This window comes from Petromyzon marinus, chromosome 51 (genome assembly GCF_048934315.1).
Source record: "Petromyzon marinus isolate PM22_M1 ecotype Great Lakes invasive population chromosome 51, UKy_Petmar_22M1.pri1.0, whole genome shotgun sequence".
Lineage (NCBI taxonomy): Eukaryota > Metazoa > Chordata > Hyperoartia > Petromyzontiformes > Petromyzontidae > Petromyzon > Petromyzon marinus.
In genome coordinates, this window is record NC_133717.1 from 11951206 (window position 1) to 11973099 (window position 21894).

At 50.9% G+C, this 21894-nt stretch overlaps 1 protein-coding gene across 6 annotated transcripts in view; it reads left to right on the top strand.

Annotated features, from left to right (window-relative positions):
• The window catches only part of PDE10A (phosphodiesterase 10A), a 148895-nt gene that overhangs the window by 55675 nt on the left and 71326 nt on the right, over window positions 1-21894 (top strand). Inside the window, exon 1 of one of the 6 annotated variants that reach the window (XM_076074996.1) lies at window positions 12639-12818. The exons of the other annotated variants lie outside the window; for them this stretch is intronic. Coding sequence (XP_075931111.1) covers window positions 12761-12818 — 58 coding nt within the window. The 5' untranslated portion in view covers window positions 12639-12760. Of the gene's footprint in view, window positions 1-12638; window positions 12819-21894 lie in introns of those variants that run through there. 6 annotated transcript variants of the gene reach the window in all.

The window sequence follows — 21894 nt, forward strand, 5'->3', positions numbered from 1 at the left end:
AGTGCACAACTGCGCACAAGATGTGTGGTGATATGGGGCGTTCCTTGCGTTGAGCTGTTCATGGACCACGGGCAAACTTGGCACACTGTTTCTCGGGGGAATATTGCCCCTTACTCATTACGAGTGGCTTATTAGGTCACGACCTTAACATCGCAAATCCCTTGTGTATGAATTGTATTTTTCAAAGTAAGCTCGTACTGTGCCCCAAGTTTTACATATTTTTTTTAAAAACCACAAAAGGAGATCACCAGCAATAGGACAGGCTGGGCGAGCTGGTGTTGTTAGCGAGCACCTATTTACGATTCGGTGATATAATATTGTGGATTTAAATGTTGTGGTTTACTCTCCAACACACCGTTATGCTGAGCTAGTAACCCATTGGCGTGCTTTGCTTATGTGACAAACTTTACTAATTGGCCATGTCGGGTGGTGGCGGGTTTAACGACACAATTATATTTAGGCGATCTAACCCAAACAAATCTCTATTATGGATAAAATTGGTTGCGAGAGCCTACTGGGTGTTAAACTGACGATCATGACCTGATCATGGCTACCTTCCATCTCCTCAGCTAGTGTGTTCAAACGCCACGTGTGTTTTAATTTTAGGCTGAGTTGACCTACGTGAGACTCGAGGCACTTTCAAGACGAACAATAATTTTACACTCCTACACGCTTAAAAGTGTTGAGGTATGACGCGCCACGTTGCGCCTTTATAATGTACTGAAAAGCTGTACGCACCGCACAACGTCGCATGTCCGAGTGTTGCATATCCGCCCGGTCCAAAATTGAGGTCCTGCACCCAGTGAAGTGTGCATGCACTGGATGGAATTGTCGTCTTACATCGAGGTTCACAAATATGGCCATGAAACATTCTCAATCTCGCCGACACTCGTCCACTTTTGAAGCACAGAGTGAAGCATCCCCCCCCCCCCCCCACTTATAAAGCAGTTTGCTAATTATATTGTCATTTTCTCCAGATGTTCAACATATCTGACCTTACTCTTTGGCTCTTTCGGTAAAGTCACGTAGGTATCAAATAAAATAAATCACGACGTTTCGATTGCAACACAAGCAATCATCATCGAGTGGGAAAACCACAGCAATAATTTTTTTGCTGAAGTGAGAGAGATGCCGTGGTAAGAGGTTATAGAGGTAAGAGAGGGGGGGGGGGAGAGGGGGGTGTGGGGTAGGGGGAGGGGAAATTTGTTCTTGCTGTGGTTTTCCCACCTGATGATGATTGCTTGTGTTGCAATCGAAACGTCGTGACTTATTTTATTTTCTACCTACGTGACTTTACCGAAAGAACCAAAGAGTATGGATTCCTGCAGTCACGAAAGCTTCAAATCAAGATATCTGATCTTCTTACACAGCTGCCTATAAGCAGGGGCCGGCAGCCTGCGGCTCTGGATCGGCGTGGCGGCTCCTTAAGGACTGCTTTGTGACAGTTAATTATTGAGGACCACCGCCGTGTCGTATTCAACACTTGCATTACGGGTTTTGATTTGTTTTAGCGAATTAGAAAAAAAATACGTAATCTTGTAATTTTCATTGCCGACCCCTGACTATGGAAGTCCAGTTTACCATGGAAGTTCAGTTTACCATGGGAGTCCAGTTCACCATGGGAGTCCAGTTTACCATGGGAGTCCAGTTTACCATGGGAGTCCAGTTTACTTACCATGGGAGTCCAGTTTACTTACCATGGAAATCCAGTTTACCATGGAAGTCCAGTTTATCATGGAAGTCCAGTTTACCATGGGAGTCCAGTTTACTTACCATGGGAGTCCAGTTCACCATGGGAGTCCAGTTTACCAAGGAAGTCCAGTTCACCATGGGAGTCCAGTTTACCATGGAAGTCCAGTTTACCGTGATAGTCCAGTTTACCATGGAAGTCCAGTTTACCATGGGAGTCCAGTTTACAATGAGAGTCCAGTTTACCATTAGAGTCCAGTTTACTCTCCATGGAAGTCCAGTTTACTTACCATGGAAGTCCAGTTTACCATGGAAGTCCAGTTTACCATGGGAGTCCAGTTTACCATGGAAGTCCAGTTTACCATGGAAGTCCAGTTGACCATGGAAGTCCAGTTTACCATGGAAGTCCAGTTTACTTACCATGGAAGTCCAGTTTACCATGGGAGTCCAGTTTACCATGTGCAGGAGTCGGCAACCTGCAGCTTCGGAGCCGCGTGCGCCTCTTTCAGGACTGCTCCGTGACCGTTGTTGACTCAGCACCACCGCCGTTTCGTATTCACCACACGCGGTGCATTGCAGCTCTTGAAATATGGAAAATTTCTTGCCGAAAGAGAAAAAAACTACTCCTCTTGTTATTTTGATTGCCTACCCTCTGCACTAATGCCCGAGTCCCCAGCAAGTGGGATGCATGACGTTGTGCCGTACACATTTTATCGTGGACGTTTATTGCTCTATAAATGCACGTTAGTTATTGATGCGTGTGTAAATGCCGCACTGTGTTTGGTTAAGTTAGAGTGCACGCCTCCCAATCCGAAGCTTTTGACTTCAAATCGCGGTCAGGCCCTTTATCTAGCATGGGGTGGATATATTGTGGGCCACTTTATTGGAAGTAAGCGAGTGGAATATGGCAAGAAATGACTCGACCCCACTTATTGGAATGATACATTTCCACCCATGGTTCAGGGCTGTTAGGAGGGAGATAAGCACCATCCTGTGCCGTTTGAGTGGGAATCCCCATTGATTGGTGGAACAGGTGTATGTGGGTGTGATGGCGAGATGTTAACTACCTCGCCAGGTATACAGGAGCTCGTGGGTTTGATTACGACCCTGACGCCTGCTGCTGTATATTTGGAGTTTGCATGTTCTCCACGTGGTTGCATGGATTCTTCTCCAGGTCCTACGGTTTTGCCCTGCACATTTATCAACATGCTTTTAGAGTATTTGACTCCTATGTAAAATAATAAAAAAATGAAATTCTAACGACGTCGTGAGAATTTTATTGTTTTATATTTTTATTGTTTTATTGTTTCCCTTATACGTGACTTTACCGAAAGAACCAATAATATGAATCCTTGCAGTCACGAAAGCTTTTAATCAAATTTATTTAACTCCTGTAAATTGCCACGTGATAAGCCACTTCGTTGGGTTATCATTTGTGGCCATGTCGCTTCTGAAAAAGAGCTATATAGCTCAGTGGGCCTTACCTGGTAAAATAAAAATTGTGTAAATATTAAATGTTTGTGTTAATTTACAGGATGGTCCAAATGGCTCGTGGCCCCCATTTAATTCTCTAAAGGGTAATATTTTTTTAAAGTAAGGTTTATCGAAAATATAAATTAATATGCAAGGGGTAGAAAATGTTCGGGGTCAATTAATGGGGGGGGGGGGATATCAAGGCATTTACAGTGTGCGTTTAACCAGTGTCAGAGCGCGACCGCGTCTCAAGATGCTGTGTGGAGCGAGATAATTTGAGGTCATTTTGAGACGGCAAATCTCTTTCGTTTTAATGGGAGGGCGTGACAGGTAGAATGCTAAAGGTCAGAGAGGGACCTTTGGGTAAAGGTGAGAATGACAACACTTCTTTGAGAGAGAGAGACGTAAAAACTGAACTAAAAACTATTTTTATTGCACCAGGTAAGGCCCACCGAGCTATAAAGCTATTTTTCAGAAGCCACCTGACTATCACAAATGAGAGCTCAACGAAGTGGCTTATGATGTGGAAATGTATAAATGCCAAATACTCGAAGCGCGTGTTTCTAAATGCGGAGGGAAAAACCGGAGGAGCCGGAGAAAAATCCACGAGACCACAGGGAGAGAGACGTGCCAACTCCAAATATACTGCAGGTGTCAGGATCGGAATAGAACCCACGACATCCTGTATACCAGGCGAGGGAGTTAACATCTCCTAGCCACCGCGGCTCCATTCTTGCCACGGGAAGCAAAGACGAGGAAAATATTGAGCCTGGTCTTGAACGGGGGCTCCCCCCCCCCCCCCCCCGCCTGTGCAGCTCAAGATGGTTAGCGTTGACCATACTTCCCCACGCTGGTCAGTGCGGACTTTTTGAAGGTTCGGCGAACTTAGACACGGGAGCGTAGACGTGCAATACAACGGCGAATTTCGCTGTCACCGCATGCCTGGGTCATTAGTCGACGTGCGGATGCGAAGGCGCGTTTGTTTAATGCGTAGTCGGCTTTCGCGGGCAATATTATTCGAAGCAAAAGTTAGTTTGAGTAAATGTAAATGTGTCGTTAACCCACCACCACCCGACACAGACAAATAGTAAAGTTAGTCACGTGAACAAAACGTGCCAATTAGTTACTACGTCAGCACTAGCCGGATGTGTGCTGGAGAGCAGACGCACAACGTTTTCAATTTGAGTTAACGAAGTTTCGTTGGTGATTACAACCAGCTTCGTCAGGCGATTTTCCAGAATTGTGAGGAAGTCTCCCTGTGTCCGGTATCAAATAGAGTAAGATAATGTCATCACTGTGTGCCTACCAGGTGCGAAGATCATGGGGGTGGGGGGTTAATGTAATGATATAAATTATAATGGATTATATTCATCTGAAAATGTGCAGTACAGTACTGTGCATATTAAGTGTGGACACACATTCAGCTCTTTTGTGCGTTTTCTGCGGGCATCTGGAACGCTCTTCCTTCCGATATTAGGAAGTCACTGGAGCTATGCACTTTTAAATCATCATCGTCTAGGTTGCAAACTAAGTTCTTTAGAAGTGCTTTTTGTGTTTAGTTTGTTTGACCTTCCCCCGCACCTCCGACTAGCAGGGTTGACTACGTACGACGCGAAAGAAGTTCAACATGCGGAAGTACATAGCACCGGTTGGGTTAGCCACAATTAAATCAATGTATACGATAACCAATTTTTTTTAAAAAAAATAATTATTATGAAGGCGTAGACAGCGAGGCGCTCTCGCATGGTGCGCCGTGTTGCGTGCGCGCGTTCGGACTTTGACCGCGGCCCCCGTTCCATGCCAATACAGTAGTCGCCAATTGTCACGGCGGGAGCCAGAGCCGCCACGCCAACAAACAAATACCGCCCTCCACCAAGTCATTCAGCCGAGCACGGGCGATGGACGAGCGAGGCCAGCCTGCAGCCACTGGCCGCACGCCGCGCACGTGGGTTTTGTGATGAGGAACGCCGGGGGAGGGGGGGGGGTGGCTCGTTTGTGGTTGGGTTAGTGCGATTTGTTAAACTTGTGTTGTGCAGGTCTAATGGTGTATTTCCAAAAGAGGCTCGTCGTCAAGCAGCGTTTGCCGATGGGCAGGATCACTGCGTTGTTATCGATTGTTGTTGTGATTACACGGCTTGTTCACCCAGGAAAGCCTCACCGAGTTTCAATACTTTTGTCAGGAAGGTCCTGGCAAGTGATAGCAGTAGTGGGTTGCTATGTTTAATCCCAAACGAGAATATATTTTTGGTATTGGGATGTTTTGGCCGATACCAATTATGGCGTGTGTGATTTTTTTATTCTTCGCTGTTGGAGTAAACCGGAGAACCTGGAGCAAAGCCATGCAGCACAGGGGGAGAACACACAAACTCTACACAGGAAGGTGCCACGATCTAGGAACAGAGGGTGGCACAAGTGTTACCACTGTCATCCTAACAGAGGAAAATTGTGAAAATCGTAAAAGATGTGTCACCGGCTGTTGGGATGCATTTGCTAAATTGTTGCGTATGAATGATAAAGGGCACTTCAATCGTGGAATTATATTTCCATCGTTCTTTTATTCAAAGGGTGATACAGCTGATTGGAAGAGTCTATGGAGCAAAGAAGTGAGCTTATGCATAGAAGCTAGATGGATCGTTGCATTGTTAGTTTGCAACAGCTTTGTGAGGGCTTCATCCAGTCGTAGATAAATCATGACTGATGATGAATATATGTAACAAAAAATAAGTTTGAATTCTGTTCATGTACATATTGTTCCCGGTTGGCTAATAGCAGATGAATAGATGTGTTTAATTTTCCCTTAGATCCTGGGTTTATGTACGTTTAATTATTATTGTTATTAATCTGACCGGAACGATAATGCCGTGGAATCTACAGAAATAAATGGCAAATGTTGCAAGTTGGGTGGCCTCAGCTACAACGTCTCAAAATAGAAGAAAAAAAAACCCCATCCCATCAGGAAAACAACAAGGGGTAATTGCCCCTAATTGGGAGGGCCCCTATTCTCAGCGGATGAGTGAATTGGCCAACAAATTCACCCTTCTATGTCCAGATTAAGAGTGGCGCGTGGTCGACGATGTGAAGTGAGTCCGATTGCAAGGACTATCGGTGATGGGAGGGGGGAGGAGGGAGGAAGGGAGGAATGGAGGCTAATACTCTTTCCGTGACAGTTTCCTTTCATGACAAAGGAATTCCTGTTGTCCATGTGGAACAAAGGTGCTGCGTTGTTTGCCAGGTACTTATATAATTTGCAACACAACAGAGTGCGTCCGCCATCTTCAAGATGCTGTAAACAAACAGCGTGCAGACCTGTTTGTAGAGACAGAGAGAGAGAGCGATGGAGTGAGAGAGAGTCGGTCAAAGGGCAGAAGAAATAAGGAAGGTCTTGAGCTTGGACTTCACCAGGGGTGGAGAAGTCGACAGCACGGATGGGCTTGCGAAGGGGGAGGTGGTTTGTCAGCCTTTGGGGGGTGGGTAGCAGCAGAACAGAATGAGCGAGCCCTTGCTGAGAGAGAAGGTTGATTGGGGCCATGGCTGATCGAGCAGATCGGTGGCGAGACAAAAGGGGAGAGGTAGGCAGGGTGATCTTTTTAAGATGACGAGTGCCATCTTGGAATCGATTGAAGATTGCATTGGTGAGCCAGTGGAGAGAATGGAGTTGTGGTGATGTGGTTTTATTTATAGGTGCGGTTAGAAACGTCTGTGGGGCACATTTTTGATCGTCTGGAGTTTGGAGATGAGGGATGTGGGCAGGCCGACGAGGAGAGGGCCGCAGTGGTCAGGTTGGGATATCCGGCGACGGCACGGACAAGAATCTCGAAGGCAGCAGCTGGGGCTAAGCAAAATGGGAGATGCGAACCATGGTGCTCAGATGGAGGTGCCCAGGTCCTCCTGCAGAGTTGAGATAAGGAGCGAGCGAACGAGGGCTCGGGATCAGCTCAATTTGGTTACAGTCGGTGAGGTCGCTCGTGCATTTCCGTTACGGAATAAACCAGTTTTTTTTTTAAATGGGCGGTGTAAATGACTCCACTTTTATACGGCTTTACATAACGACTTATCTCTATTTATAACCCCGGGGCGAGGTCCAATTAAGGATGGACATCTCTTGTGCAAGAGAGCCCGGGAGCACAAAGAATTCTAGAGGTATTGCAAAAGGGGCAATCGTTCATGCGGAGCGAAACGAGCGGCTCGGCACCGTGTCGCTCGTCATCGATGCATCGTTCCTTCACAGTTCTGTCCGCAGACAGGCCAGAGGCACAATTTTGCTAATCGATTTTTGCTCCCTCGTCCGCTGCTCTCTTCAAGATGTTCGCTACCTCGCCTGGTATGCAGGAGGTCGTGGGTTCGAACCCGACTCTGACGCCTATATATTTGGAGTTTGCGTGTCTCTAGCCCCATGGTCTCGTGGATTTTTCTCCGGATCCTCCGGGTTTTCCCCAAAACGTTGACAAACGTGCTTTTTAGAGTATTTGGCTGCTGTACATTTCCACGTGATAAGCCACTTCGTTGAGCTATTGTTTGTGGCCAGGTCGCTTCTAACAAAGAGCTGTGTAGCTCAGTGGGCCTTACCTGGTAAAATAAAAACTTTAGTTGTAGTTTACCTGCCCGCACGTCCTTCTGTGTTGAACATCGTCTATAACAGTGGTTTTTAACTTTAACTTCAGCCTTGCACCCCTTTGGTTCTCAATCGTAAAAAATATATAAAATGTTAAGACATAGGTTTGATGAAACAAACTAGTTGTATTTACGTGCCTGTGCCTAATTTGTGTTTCGATTATTTACCTTCTAAAAACATCTGGTTAAGAACCACTGGCTTATAACGTCACTGTTCGCTCTCTCCTTCCCTCCTCCTCCTCCTCGAGCAAGTCATTCCCTCTTACTACCTGCCCAATATCAACTTCCTTCAGTTCATTCCCTCTCACTAGCACGTGCATTAACACGTTCCCTCTCACGACCTGTCCAATCCAGAGTCTCTCTTCCTGATTGATGGAGCGATGTCCACATTGATGTCCCGCCTAACGCAGAGCCCCTTCATTCTTATCCCCCCCCCCCCTCCGCTTCTTTGTCAATCAAGGGAGAGCAAATGAAAAGTTAAATCAAAGTAAGGGGGTTTGCTCAGAGCTGAGAGGGGCAGAAATTGTCTAGATGTCGTCGAGTGTTTGTGAGGGTTTTAATCTAAACGGGCACGGCATAGGCCGGAGAAGAGATGGGGCTGATGTGGTACAGGAGGACGTGGAGCTGAGTGGACTTGCCGATGACTGTGACCAGCGGTGTCAAGATTGGCCTCTGTGGAGGAGGAGGCTCGTGAAGGACGCTGCTGGGCAGTTGGAGGCAGTCGCCCTCCAGCAACAGCGGAGGGCGGAGGAGCGACGCTCACAACAACGAGCGGAGCGCCAGACGGCTAAAATGATGCAAGTTGGCACAGTAGGGGGTACAGCTGGTGGTGCATCTACCGGTCATCTCAGTAAGCCAACCCATGGTACCTGCTGGGACTGTCCTCTCGACACTTGACGTGGCCTCAACGTGCACTCGCCTGGCACAGGCGTCGTCATTTAGATATAAATTGGTGTTGGTTTTGTTTTGTTTTTTTGGATCGGGGAGCTGTTGTTCAAGTCGTGAGTGGACCTCCAGGCCGGACGGGGAAATGATTTCGTCTCGTCAAAATTTCTCGTTCGCCTTCCGGGGTTAACCGCGCACCGCCAGGATGAGCTGACGGGCTCGTTCGCTGACACTGCAACAGCAACAACACAAAACAAAAAAAAGGCAGCACGGATGCATTTCGTTCAGTGCGGTCAACGCAGGACTGCGATGTCTCAGAAGAGGAAGACGAGAAAGGAGAATGGAAAAAAAGACCCCAACTGCTCGCGGTAGTCCTTGCAGTATCGCGGTTGTGCGAGACGACACCACAGATCATAGCAGCAAGGAAGGCGGGTGGAGGCTGCGTGTTTTGCGTGGCAGTGTGGTGGGGGAGGGGGGAGAAGGGGACCCCCCCCCCACATACACGCAGGAAGGAGAAGTTAAATATAAAATGAAATAAACGAGTGCGTAATTGCAATCTCTTGGGTAAATCAGCTCTCAGCTGACGTCACGCCAGGCGGACGATGCCGTTGCCACACCGTTAGCCTGCTACGTGTGTGTGTGTTAGCCTGCTGCGTGTGTGTGTTAGCCTGCTGCATGTGTTAGCCTGCTGCGTGTGTGTGTTAGCCTGCTGCGTGTGTGTGTTAGCCTGCTGCGTGTGTGTTAGCCTGCTGCATGTGTGTGTGTTAGCCTGCTGCGTGTGTGTTAGCCTGCTGCTTGTGTGTGTTAGCCTGCTGCGTGTGTGTGTGTTAGCCGGCTGCGTGTGTGTCAGCCTGCTGCGTGTCTGTGCGTTAGCCTGCTGTGTGTGTGTTAGCCTGCTGCATGTGTGTGTATTAGCCTGCTGCGTGTGTGTTAGCCTGCTGCATGTGTGTGTATTAGCCTGCTGCGTGTGTGTCAGCCTGCTGCGTGTGTGTGTGTTAGCCTGCTGCGTGTGTGTTAGCCTGCTGCATGTGTGTGTATTAGCCTGCTGCGTGTGTGTTAGCCTGCTGCATGTGTGTGTATTAGCCTGCTGCGTGTGTGTCAGCCTGCTGCGTGTGTGTGTGTTAGCCTGCTGCGTGTGTGTTAGCCTGCTGCGTGTGTGTGTGTTAGCCTGCTGCGTGTGTGTTAGCCGGATGCGTCTGTGTTAGCCTGCTGCGTGTGTGTGTTAGCCGGCTGCGTGTGTTAGCCTGCTGCGTGTGTGTGTGTTAGCCGGCTGCGTGTGTGTTAGCCTGCTGCGTGTGTGTTAGCCTGCTGCGTGTGTGTTAGCCTGCTGCGTGTGTGTGCTAGCCTGCTGCGTGTGTGTTAGCCTGCTGCGTGTGTGTGCTAGCCGGCTGCGTGTGTGTTAGCCTGCTGCGTGTGTGTGTTAGCCGGCTGCGTGTGTGTTAGCCTGCTGCGTGTGTGTGTGCTAGCCGGCTGCGTGTGTGTGTTAGCCTGCTGCGTGTGTGTGTTAGCCTGCTGCGTGTGTGTTAGCCTGCTGCGTGTGTGTGTTAGCCTGCTGCGTGTGTGTGTTAGCCTGCTGCGTGTGTGTGTTAGCCTGCTGCGTGTGTGTGTGCTAGCCTGCTGCGTGTGTGTTAGCCTGCTGCGTGTGTGTGTGCTAGCCAGCTGCGTGTGTGTGTTAGCCGGCTGCGTTAGCCAGATGCGTGTGTGTTAGCCTGCTGCGTGTGTGTTAGCCTGCTGCGTGTGTGTGCTAGCCGGCTGCGTGTGTGTTAGCCTGCTGCGTGTGTGTGTTAGCCTGCTGCGTGTGTGTGTGTTAGCCTGCTGCGTGTGTGTGTTAGCCTGCTGCGTGTGTGTGTGCTAGCCGGCTGCGTGTGTGTTAGCCTGCTGCGTGTGTGTGTTAGCCTGCTGCGTGTGTGTGTATTAGCCTGCTGCGTGTGTGTGTGTGTTAGCCGGCTGCGTGTGTGTGTATTAGCCGGCTGCGTGTGTGTGCGTGTTAGCCAGCTGCGTGCGTGTGTGTGTGCTAGCCTGCTGCGTGTGTTTGTTAGCCGGCTGCGTGTGTGTGCGCTAGCCTGCTGCGTGTGTGTGTTAGCCTGCAGCGTGTGTGTGCGTGTTAGCCGGCTGCGTGTGTGTTAGCCTGCTGTGTGTGTGTGTTAGCCTGCTGCGTGTGTGTGTTAGCCTGCTGCGTGTGTGTGCTAGCCTGCTGCGTGTGTGTGTTAGCCTGCTGCGTGTGTGTGTTAGCCTGCTGCGTGTGTGTGTTAGCCTGCTGCGTGTGTGTGCGTGTTAGCCGGCTGCGTGTGTGTTAGCCGGCTGCGTGTGTGTGTTAGCCGGCTGCGTGTGTGTGTTAGCCGGCTGCGTGTGTGCGTGTTAGCCGGCTGCGTGTGTGTGTTAGCCTGCTGTGTGTGTGTGTTAGCCTGCTGCGTGTGTGTGCTAGCCTGCTGCGTGTGTGTGCTAGCCTGCTGCGTGTGTGTGCTAGCCTGCTGCGTGTGTGTGTTAGCCTGCTGCGTGTGTGTGTTAGCCTGCTGCGTGTGTGTGCGTGTTAGCCGGCTGCGTGTGTGTTAGCCGGCTGCGTGTGTGTGTTAGCCGGCTGCGTGTGTGTGTTAGCCGGCTGCGTGTGTGCGTGTTAGCCGGCTGCGTGTGTGTGTTAGCCTGCTGTGTGTGTTAGCCGGCTGCGTGTGTTATCCTGCTGCGTGTGTGCGTGTTAGCCTGCTGCGTGTGTGCGTGTTAACCTGCTGCGTGTGTGCGTGTTAGCCGGCTGCGTGTGTGTGTTAGCCGGCTGCGTGTGTGCGTGTTAGCCGGCTGCGTGTGTGCGTGTTAGCCGGCTGCGTGTGTGTGCTAGCCTGCTGCGTGTGTGTGTTAGCCGGCTGCGTGTGTGTGTGTGGGGCGTTTGCTTTGCCGTGAGGTTGGGAGTGGTGGGGGGTGGTGCATTAGGCGATGACGTAGGGAGGAGAGAGCGAGTCGAGCGAGATTGGGAGAGTGGCACACACACACAGAGAAACGCGACGCAGAGCGAGAGAGAGGAAGGGGATAGATGGTTTCGACAGAGCAGGGGATGGAACAGAAGTTGGGTTTGTAGTAAGACACAGGCACGCAAGTTGAAAGGAGACAGACAGAGAGAGAGCAATGCTGCCAAGTTCACAGCGATAGATGCGTGCTATTAGGGATGCATGGGATGGATGTATTTGAAGTCGTCTGCAGCGCGATGGGACATTGCTGGTGCCGTCTGTCTGACAGGCGTACATCTTGACCGTTACAGCTATCGTCTCGGCCGCATATACACACATAGAGGGCACACACACGCGCGTTTATTTGTAATACATATAACAGACATGCTAAGGGAATATATCCCCCTGTGGAATTGCAATATGCACTTGGAGTGCATATTGCCCGTAGCAGCAGCAGCAGCAGTCCGCCGCTAAGCGGTGATGCCGACGGGGTTCTCCTTGGCTTGCGCGTTCTTGAGCAAGCCTTCGACTCGGTGCCATTTGCGAAGAGGCAATCGTTCGGGGCGACAATCCCCACGCTTGACGGTCACTCGCGACCAGGCGAAACAGGTCGGAGACCTGCAACAGCTCCGTGCTGGCTGCTCGCTGCATCCTCCTCCTGCTGCTGCTGCTGCTGCGAGGGTGGAAGAGCTCCCGTAGGCCGGCTTGGGGGGGGGGGGGTGCCGTCTGTCAGTCGAGGTTTGGGAGGTGGTGTGTGTGTGGGGGGGGGGCACACTATTAGACAGCAGTGACCACGCAGCTTACGTCTATGCGTGTGAGCGCAATAGCTAAGGCGAGGTTTGTTTAAAGAAGAGGAGGTGGTGGTGGCTGCTGCTGCTGCTGCTGCTATTGCCGGCCAGGCCACTTTGGCCGCTACCGTCCGCAGCACGCCTGAGACGGCTGTTCTCGTCGTGCCGGTACCTTGCTATGTGACACACGCAGTCGGGGGGGTGGGGGGTGGGAGAGGAGCACGGGGGTGGTGGTGGGGGCTGTCTCGTCGCATCAGCTGAAGAAGATTCCGAACGGGAGAAATCTTGATCATCATCATCATCATCACCACCACCATCAGCAGCAGCAGCAGCGGCGGCGGCGGCATCGTCACAGCAATTATTGCGAGAGTGACAACCATGGATAACGAGCACACCGGCTGCCTGCGGCGGCTTACCGACTGCTTCCTCGCCACAAGTACGTACTGCTGCTGCTGCTACTGCTGCTGCTACGACTGCTGCTGCTACGACTGCTACTGCTGCTACTGCTGCTGCGACTGCTGCTATGACTGCTACTGCTGCTGCGACTGCTGCTGCTACTGCTGCTATGACTGCTACTGCTTTGACTGCTACTGCTTTGACTGCTACTGCTGCTATGACTGCTACTGCTGCTATGACCTCTGCAACTGCTGCTGCTACTGCTGCTATGACTGCTACTGCTGCTATGACCTCTGCTACTGCTGCTATGACTGCTACTGCTGCTACTGCTGCTATGACTGCTACTGCTGCTACTGCTGCTATGACTGCTACTGCTGCTATGACCTCTGCTACTGCTGCTGCTACTGCTGCTATGACTGCTACTGCGACTGCTACTGCTGCTACTACTGCTACTGCTGCTATGACCTCTGCTACTGCTGCTGCTACTGCTGCTATGACTGCTACTGCTGCTATGACCTCTGCTACTGCTGCTACTGCTGCTATGACTGCTACTGCGACTGCTACTGCTGCTACTACTGCTACTGCTGCTATGACCTCTGCTACTGCTGCTGCTGCTACTGCTGCTATGACTGCTACTGCTGCTACTACAGCTACTGCTGCTTTGACTGCTACTGCTGCTACGGACTCTTAGATACTGGGCTCTTCCCGTCTGGCTTGTCACGGGTCTGCCTTCTGTCTGTCTCTGCGTCGTGCCTGGTGGGGGGGTAGTCTGGTGCTGACCCACAGCACTTCGACCCCCCAGACAAGCCACTTAGAGGTTAGGCAGGGGATCTTTGCGTTTTGTGTAAGTTTATACAGTATATACTACGTGTGTGTGTGTCTTTGTATGGTACGTCTGGGTGTATCTGTGTGTTTGGTACATCTGTCTGTAGGTGCGTCTGTGTGTGTGTCTTTGTATGGTGCGTGTGTGTGTGTCTTTGTATGGTGCGTGTGTCTGTGTCTTTGTATGGTGCGTGTGTCTGTGTCTTTGTATGGTGCGTGTGTCTGTGTCTTTGTATGGTGCGTGTGTCTGTGTCTTTGTATGGTGCGTGTGTCTGTGTGTGTCTTTGTATGGTGCGTGTGTCTGTGTCTTTGTATGGTGCGTGTGTCTGTGTCTTTGTATGGTGCGTGTGTCTGTGTGTGTCTTTGTATGGTGCGTGTGTCTGTGTGTGGTGCGTGTGTCTGTGTCTTTGTATGATGCGTGTGTCTGTGTGTGGTACGTGTCTGTGTGTCGCTGTGTGTGGTACGTGTCTGTGTGTGGTACGTGTCGCCGTGTGTGGTACGTGTCTGTGTGTCGCCGTGTGTGGTACGTGTCTGTGTGTGGTACGTGTCTGTGTGTCGCTGTGTGTGGTACGTGTCTGTGTGTCGCCGTGTGTGGTACGTGTCTGTGTGTCGCCGTGTGTGGTACGTGTCTGTGTGTGGCACGTGTCTGTGTGTCGCTGTGTGTGGTACGTGTCTGTGTGTCGCCGTGTGTGGTACGTGTCTGTGTGTCGCCGTGTGTGGTACGTGTCTGTGTGTCGCTGTGTGTGGTACGTGTCTGTGTGTGTGTGGTGCGTCTCTCTGTGTCGCTGTGTGTGGTACGTGTCTGTGTGTCGCCGTGTGTGGTACGTGTCTGTGTGTCGCCGTGTGTGGTACGTGTCTGTGTGTCGCCGTGTGTGGGACGTGTCTGTGTGTCGCCGTGTGTGGTACGTGTCTGTGTGTCGCCGTGTGAGGTATGTGTCTGTGTGTCGCCGTGTGAGGTACGTGTCTGTGTGTCGCCGTGTGTGGTACGTGTCTGTGTGTCTCCGTGTGTGGTACGTGTCTGTGTGTCGTCGAGTGTGGTGCGTGTCTGTGTGTCGCCGTGTGCGGTACGTGTCTGTGTGTGGTACGTGTCTGGTGTCGCCGTGTGCGGTACGTGTCTGTGTGTGGTACGTGTCTCTGTGTCGCTCTGTGTGGTACGTGTCTGTGTGTGGTACGTGTGTGGTACGTGTCTGTGTGTCGCTCTGTGTGGTACGTGTCTGTGTGTGGTACGTGTCTGTGTCGCTGTGTGTGGTACGTGTCTGTGTGTCGCCGTGTGTGGTACGTGTCTGTGTGTCGCCGTGTATGGTACGTGTCTGTGTGTGGTACATGTCTGTGTGTCGCTGTGTGTGGTACGTGTCTTTGTGTCGCTCTGTGTGGTACGTGTCTGTGTGTGGTACGTGTCTGTGTGTCGCCGTGTGTGGTACGTGTCTGTGTGTCGCTGTGTGTGGTACGTGTCTGTGTGTCGCTGTGTGTGGTACGTGTCTGTGTGTCGCCGTGTGTGGTACGTGTCTGTGTGTCGCTCTGTGTGGTACGTGTCTGTGTGTGGTACGTGTCTGTGTGTCGCCGTGTGTGGTACGCGTCTGTGTGTCGCCGTGTGTGGTACGTGTCTGTGTGTCGCTGTGTGTGGTACGTGTCTGTGTGTCGCTCTGTGTGGTACGTGTCTGTGTGTGGTACGTGTCTGTGTGTCGCCGTGTGTGGTACGTGTCTGTGTGTCGCTGTGTGCATACTCTTTGGGGAGCGGTAGTTGTAGCGGTCAGCGCGCTCACGGCCAACGCCGGTGACGATTTTCTGAGCCGATCCTGGGCCTCCCTTAGGTCGACTCAGCCTGAAATGAAGTACCCGGTGCGGTGTGCAAACATCGCCCACTGGGGAAACAAAGGCGGCCGGGCGTGGTGCTGGCCACCGACCCCTTCGTGTGGCCGTGCCTGCCTAACAGCACTTGCCCCAACAGTCTGTTAGGGCTATACATGGGATATTTGTCTTTTGTATGGTACGTCTGTCTGCCTATTTGTCATTAAATCAGTGTATATGGTAGCGTAGGCTTTTGCGACCAATATGATCCATAATATAGGTTATTTTTTGGGGGTTAGATCGGTAAAGAAAATCTATATTATGGTAGCCTATTAAGTTTATGTAAGCTTGTGTGTTTGTATCTGTTATGTGTGTGTCTTGTTTGTTCCTGCCTGTGTTGTCTTTGGTAAGGCTGTCTGTCAGCCTCTATGTTAATTATATCTCTGTACATGTTCCGTGTGTGTGTTGTGATTCTATGTACTGTTTATGTGCATGTGTGTCTGCCTCCCTGTCTATCTGTTTGGGGTTTGTCAATCATTTCTGTCTGCGCGTCTGCTCGTGTCTCCTGTTTTCCCTCTTTTTGTGATATGCTTTTACATACGAATGCAGTTGCCTGTGTCCGTCTGCGTGGAAGTCTGCTTGTTCTCCGACTGTCAAGCTGGCTGTCTGCCCATCTGAAAGTCTGCCCACATGTCTGCGTTTTGTCTGTTTCTCGCCATGAGTTTCCCTCGGTCGATGTCAAGTTGTGTCTCCGTGTCTCTGGGGTGTGTGTGTGTATAGCCATGGCCTCGTATTAATCCGATGATTGTGTTACTGTTGTTCAATGATGCTGGTGGGTATTGTACAAAACAAACTGAATGCGTCTCTAGAAACTGTGACATCTGGACAAATAATATACATCTGGTTCGTTTTAACGTCAGCTCCACTGCGACCTTACAAGATCCCGCTGCTGTACGTGTCTGTGTAATACGCAATGCGTGTGCCCATGGGTATAATGTGCAACTTTGAAATCAACGAATTACAACCTCAATTATTTTTTTCAATGAACAAAAGGTAGTATTTCAGTGTGCCTAAAAAGAGGAACGTTTTCCCAATCGGTCCGTATCGCCTGCTCTGACACGTGGATTGTAAATGTGGACTGGTGCAGTACGTTGAACTTCTTTCGCACCGTTCGCAGCCAACCGCGCCGATCGGAGGTAACAAAGAAGGTGGAATAACAACCCTGAAAGAGCCACGCTTAGAATTACACACTGAGAGACGGGAACGTGAGTCCCGGAGGACAAAATCGAGGGACATCACTTTGAACCGTTTGGAAAAGTGGCTCCTGTACGTGTCGCTTGAACGGGGGTGGGTGGGTTGGGGGGGGAGGGTAGCTGACGGGGCAAGACTGGCGACAGAGTCGCAGTCGAAAGGAGGGAGCAAGGGGAAGAGACCGCCGCCCAGAGAGATACGATGGAACGATACGGTCAGGTCACGCATGAGCGAGATGGAACCTCGTCGTGGCAAAACCGTCAAAGCGGGGTGGAGGCGGTACCGAGGAGGGCCCCCCCTCATCCAGCAGTGCATAGAACATGGCCCATTATTTTGTTTGTACAATTATGCACAAATACGTGCACGGTGTGTGTGTGTCTGTGTTTGTTTTACAGTGCAGTCGTATGCACGGGACATTGCCTCCTCTGGAAGCCTTAAGCCATATTTAATTTGATTTCGCGCTTGCGAGCCCGCATGAGTAAAAGGTCCCCCCATACTGCAATCGATTTCAATCGAAGTGTAACGTCACTTTGAAGACCCTGCCAGGGGCACCCCACGGCACTGGTGGAGGGTGGGGCACATCCGCCTGCCCCCCCCCCCCCCCCCACCAATGCTGTGTCACTCTGACCCCCCCCCCAATAGCTGCGCTTTGTTTTCAGCTGTTTAATAGGTCACAGTTGTGGAGACCTTCACGAAAGTCTTCCCGACTCGCCCAAGGTGCACGCGCGTATATTGACCGCGAGTCCTGATGACGACCGCCTTGCGTGACTGCGGCAGTTGGCGTCGCTATCAAAGTGTGTAAGACGGTGGCAACTGCATTGGGAGCCGACGGGCAAAAGGTGGCCCAGGATCTCTTTCCACGTGGCCCAGGTCATGGGCCACCTCTTTCTACGTGGCCCAGGTCATGGGCCACCTCTTTGTGTGTGGCCCAGATCAGAGGCCACTTTCTACGTGGCCCAGGTCATGGGTCACTGCTGTGGGAGACGGCCGGAGATTTTCGAGGCCCTTTAATCCAGAAGTGGATGAAAGATCACGGCTGCCGCTGATGATTATTATGATGGCGACGGTAATACCAGATTTGACCCACAGTAGTTGTAGATGGGCTTGCCACTTGGACCAGTTTCTACGTTTATTCTTTTTGTAGCACTGGGTCAACTGGTAATGCAAGTTCCGTGAATGCTACGCGTCTCGTCGACCGCGTTGTATGACCCCGACATTAAAGAAGACCCTGGTGGGTTAATTTTAAAGAGGTTTAATCGCTTTGGGTCATCATTATCCCCCCCCCACCTCCACCACGCTGAACTTGACAATCACCAGCAGCCACTGTACAAACAATTACGCTGAGGTTGTCGATTTACGCGTTAATATGCACGTCACCAAGGTCGCATATGCGGTCGCGATTTCTCATCACCGGGGGTTCTGGTCAGGGTTCCGAGTGAAACGTCTATCCCCGCGACTGAAATGTTACGCACGCGAGCCCCACGTTCGTGCGTCACGTCTGTCGCACGTCCGCCCCCATCGATTAGCCGCTCGTGCCAAGTGCAGTGTATGCGCGTGATGGTGCCACTGTCATTTCATTTTGGCGTGGACGAATCCGACCTTTTTCGCGTGCACAGCGATGCCTTCTCAATCACTCGTACATTCCCTTACAGTACTTGTAGAGCACAGTGAAGAACTATACCCACCCCCCCCCCCATCTTTTAATGGAGTTTTGCACGTAATTCTTTGTCCGGTAACGTACAGCAATTGTGCATGTCGTGACTGTAATTTTCTGTAGATGTTCTCATATCCAACATTTTGAGATTTCTGGCGATATTACAGTCACTAGCGATTCGGACGCTTGTGCTGTATTTTATGCATGTTGAACGTCATGCCAACCGTGCGAATTCGGAGGTGCGGGTTGTTGTGTCACACCTGGATTGCGTTTGCGCTCACCTCTCTCAAGCCCTTTGCCAGGGCTCCTTCAAAAAGAGATTCATAGCTCATCCGATTCTTCCGGTACAAATACAGATTCTGATTCCATATCTAACAAATATGTACAGCACTTTGTCTATCCACTGCGGGGTAATGCCCCCCCCCCCACACACCATATGTCGGTCTTGGGGGTTGTTTGACCGTACTTCACCACACTGCTCACGGAGAGTTGGTGAAATGAGGAGGGGGGGGGCAGGGCCGATTCAGAAATGCATCTTGCCACTACGACCAACGTTAGAGCTGTGACCGGATATTGAACTCAGGTAGACGCCTGTGCGGTGCCGCGGGTGAGCGTGCTAACCACTGAGCCGCCGCCACGCCACCCACTTCATCAACACATCACCCAACAGAACGCTCCCTACTACCCCCACTATTTGCCCGGTCTCTCTGGAGTGTATTTATTATGCTGTGACGTCAGGGCTATTTGCCCAAAACGTTGCCGATTTTATATATTTTTTTCTAAATTATTATTTGCGCTTGTGCACCATTTGCCAATGAATTATCGCCGAATAGTCTCATTAAAAACAAAAAAACGCGAGACAACTCAAAAGTTGCCACAGATTCTGGAAATGGGCCCCACACTTTGTGTGCCCACCGCAGACGAAGAGCGATCCACCGTCGTTGATTTCGAGAGCGTGACGTGTTTCTCAAAGTACAGCACTGTACTTTCCTCAAATCTTGGCTAGGTTCACGAAATGTTAAATGTTCCTAGACAATGCGTGCCTTCACAATGACTTGACGTAAGCCAGGTCGCCCTGTATCATGTGTCTCAACTGGCCAGTATTTCATCTCACGGTTGAGTAATGTGTACATATCACATTGCTGAATATTAGGGGTGAGATTCGTATTCAATTTTGCGGGCCATTTTCAGATTTTATTTCTCATTGCCATGGATTTAAATGTGAAAAAAAATGTTCGTGTAACGTTAATTGTTTATAACCCCCATTTATGTCCTTTTAACACTTTTGAACAAACATTTAATTTAAATATATTTACGTAAAATGTAATCGGCATAAACATAATTTTAATGTGAGGATGTTTATATTTTTATACGTAAAGTAAAAAAGCGACACCAACGCATCGTCTCAATGACTTCCCGTGGTGGCTGCTCTTTTGGTGGGAAAAGCAAAGAAGTGACCCTATGGAAGTGACATCACTTCCTGTGACATAACATTTCTCGATCAGTTTTGAGAAAAAAAACATTTCAGACCATCCAAAAATGAACTTTTTAAGCCGGCTTTTGATAATGATTTTTGAATGTATGCGATAATTGAGAAAGTGTCGGCTTGTTTATGTACGTAGCCAGCCGTACTAATTGGAGGTGTGGGGGGGGGAGGAAGGACAATAAACAAAAGACATTAGTTTTCAACCCGAGATGAGTTTAAAGTGCATAGCTCCAGCGCCTTCCTAATGTCGGAAGGAAATATCGTTCCAGACGGCCAAAACAACGTATCCGTAGTCGCACATTCACAACCGCATAGTAAAGTATCCTAGCTCAAGGTTGCTTGGGACATTTTACGCGATGCTAAACTCACACATTTGGCCAGGAAGGGCACACAGGGCGCGACTCGGGCTGTGGAGTTTGGACCGCTGAAGCCACGTGGTCAACAATGAACACCGCTTTGCTGGACGTCCGAACGGCAAAAATCTGCATTCCCCATTTTTGTTGTTTAATCCGACCTCACTGAAACGTCAGTACATATCGTGCTGGTGCACAGGCAGGTTTGTAACGGCGGGTGGTGTGTGGTGGTTGGTGGTGGTGGGCGGGAAGCCATCTGCTCAAAACTTATCGCACTTACAAACAAACATTATAAAAGATGAAAGAAAATTCCGCAACTGACTCGGGTCAATTGATAGTGCGCTGGTGCTAAACACGGGCAAGTGTTTTCAACCCAACCGTAGCAGCTATGCGCACGCTGGCATGGGTCACGATTTCAATCAAACACAAAGCAGACACTGCCTCTCCTCTCTCAAGGGGAGACCCACGTCATACACCCCCCCCCCCCTTGCTGGGCCTGCTCCTGGCCCTAGGCATGCGGCTCGTGGCTTTGAAAGCAAAACCCCCCTTTGTCTAAGCCATGTGCCACGAGCCTGGCCCTCACGGTCACTTGTGCTTCGCGGACTTTGCCGGGCGAGTGTATGCGCGCCACGCCGAACATTGTCGCGTCACCGCCGTGTCTGTCGTGCCCCGACTACGAGTTGGGGGAGCGGTGGTGCAGCGGTTAGCGCCACGCTGCGCTACGAACCCGGCGACCCGAGTTCGATTCCCGCTCACGGCAAACACCCGTGACGATTATCTGAACCGGTCCTGGGCCTCCCCTATGTCGACTCAGTCGCAAATGAGTACCTGGTGCGGCGCGCAAACATCGCCCACTGGGGAGACAAAGGCGGCCGGGCGTGGTTGCTGGCCACCGCACCACCCCCTCAAGTGTGCCGTGCCGGCCTCCAAAGGTGCTCGCTACTCGCTAACAGCACTTGCCCCGACGGTCTGTTACAGGCTACACGGGGGATCTTTGTCTTTTGACCGCGAGTCCGTGGGGGGACTAATCGTGACGCTTCACGACGGCGCGCGTGTCGCACAACGATAGCGCGGACACCCCCTCGTTATCTTCGGCCTTGAGCGCCGAGGAGAGAGAGAGACACGCAAAAACAACTTCCTCTCTCGCCGACAAGACGCCCGTCCCCAAATGCCCAGCTGCGAAAACGAACGGCCGATGTAGTTCGTTTTTAAATTGCAATTTTCGTGGCGCGAGTTAAGGAACGTGTCGCGGGTCGGAAAGGTTTTTGTTTTTGTTTACTGCAGCGAGAAAGTTAAATGCGACTGCGGTGCGCCTAGGAGGGAAATGAGAGAATGGTATTTGTGCGTTGTGTGTGGTCATCGTGCTGGCTTCCGTGTCGTGAACATGCTGGCGAACTGAAAGTTACGCGGGACTCGCGTGTCGCGACAGGCGCTTCTAGCGGCCGCATCTTTACTGCTACTATGTACCGGCGGTGGTAAGATGTTGTTACACGTCTCGCCTGGTATGCAGGAGGAGGGTCATGAGTTCGATCCCGAACCAGACGCCTGTATATTTGGAGTGTCCGTGGTCTCTCTCTCTCCCCCGTGGTCGTGTGGATTTTTATCCAGGGTCCTCCGGGTTTCCCCCCCCCCCCCCCTCCAGATTTTAGAAACGTGCGCTTCCAGTTTTTTTGGCTGGCTGCTCTACATTTCCACACGTTCACAAGCCACTTCGTTGAGCTCTCGTTGGTGCTCGCCAGGTCGCTTCTGAAAAATCAGCTAC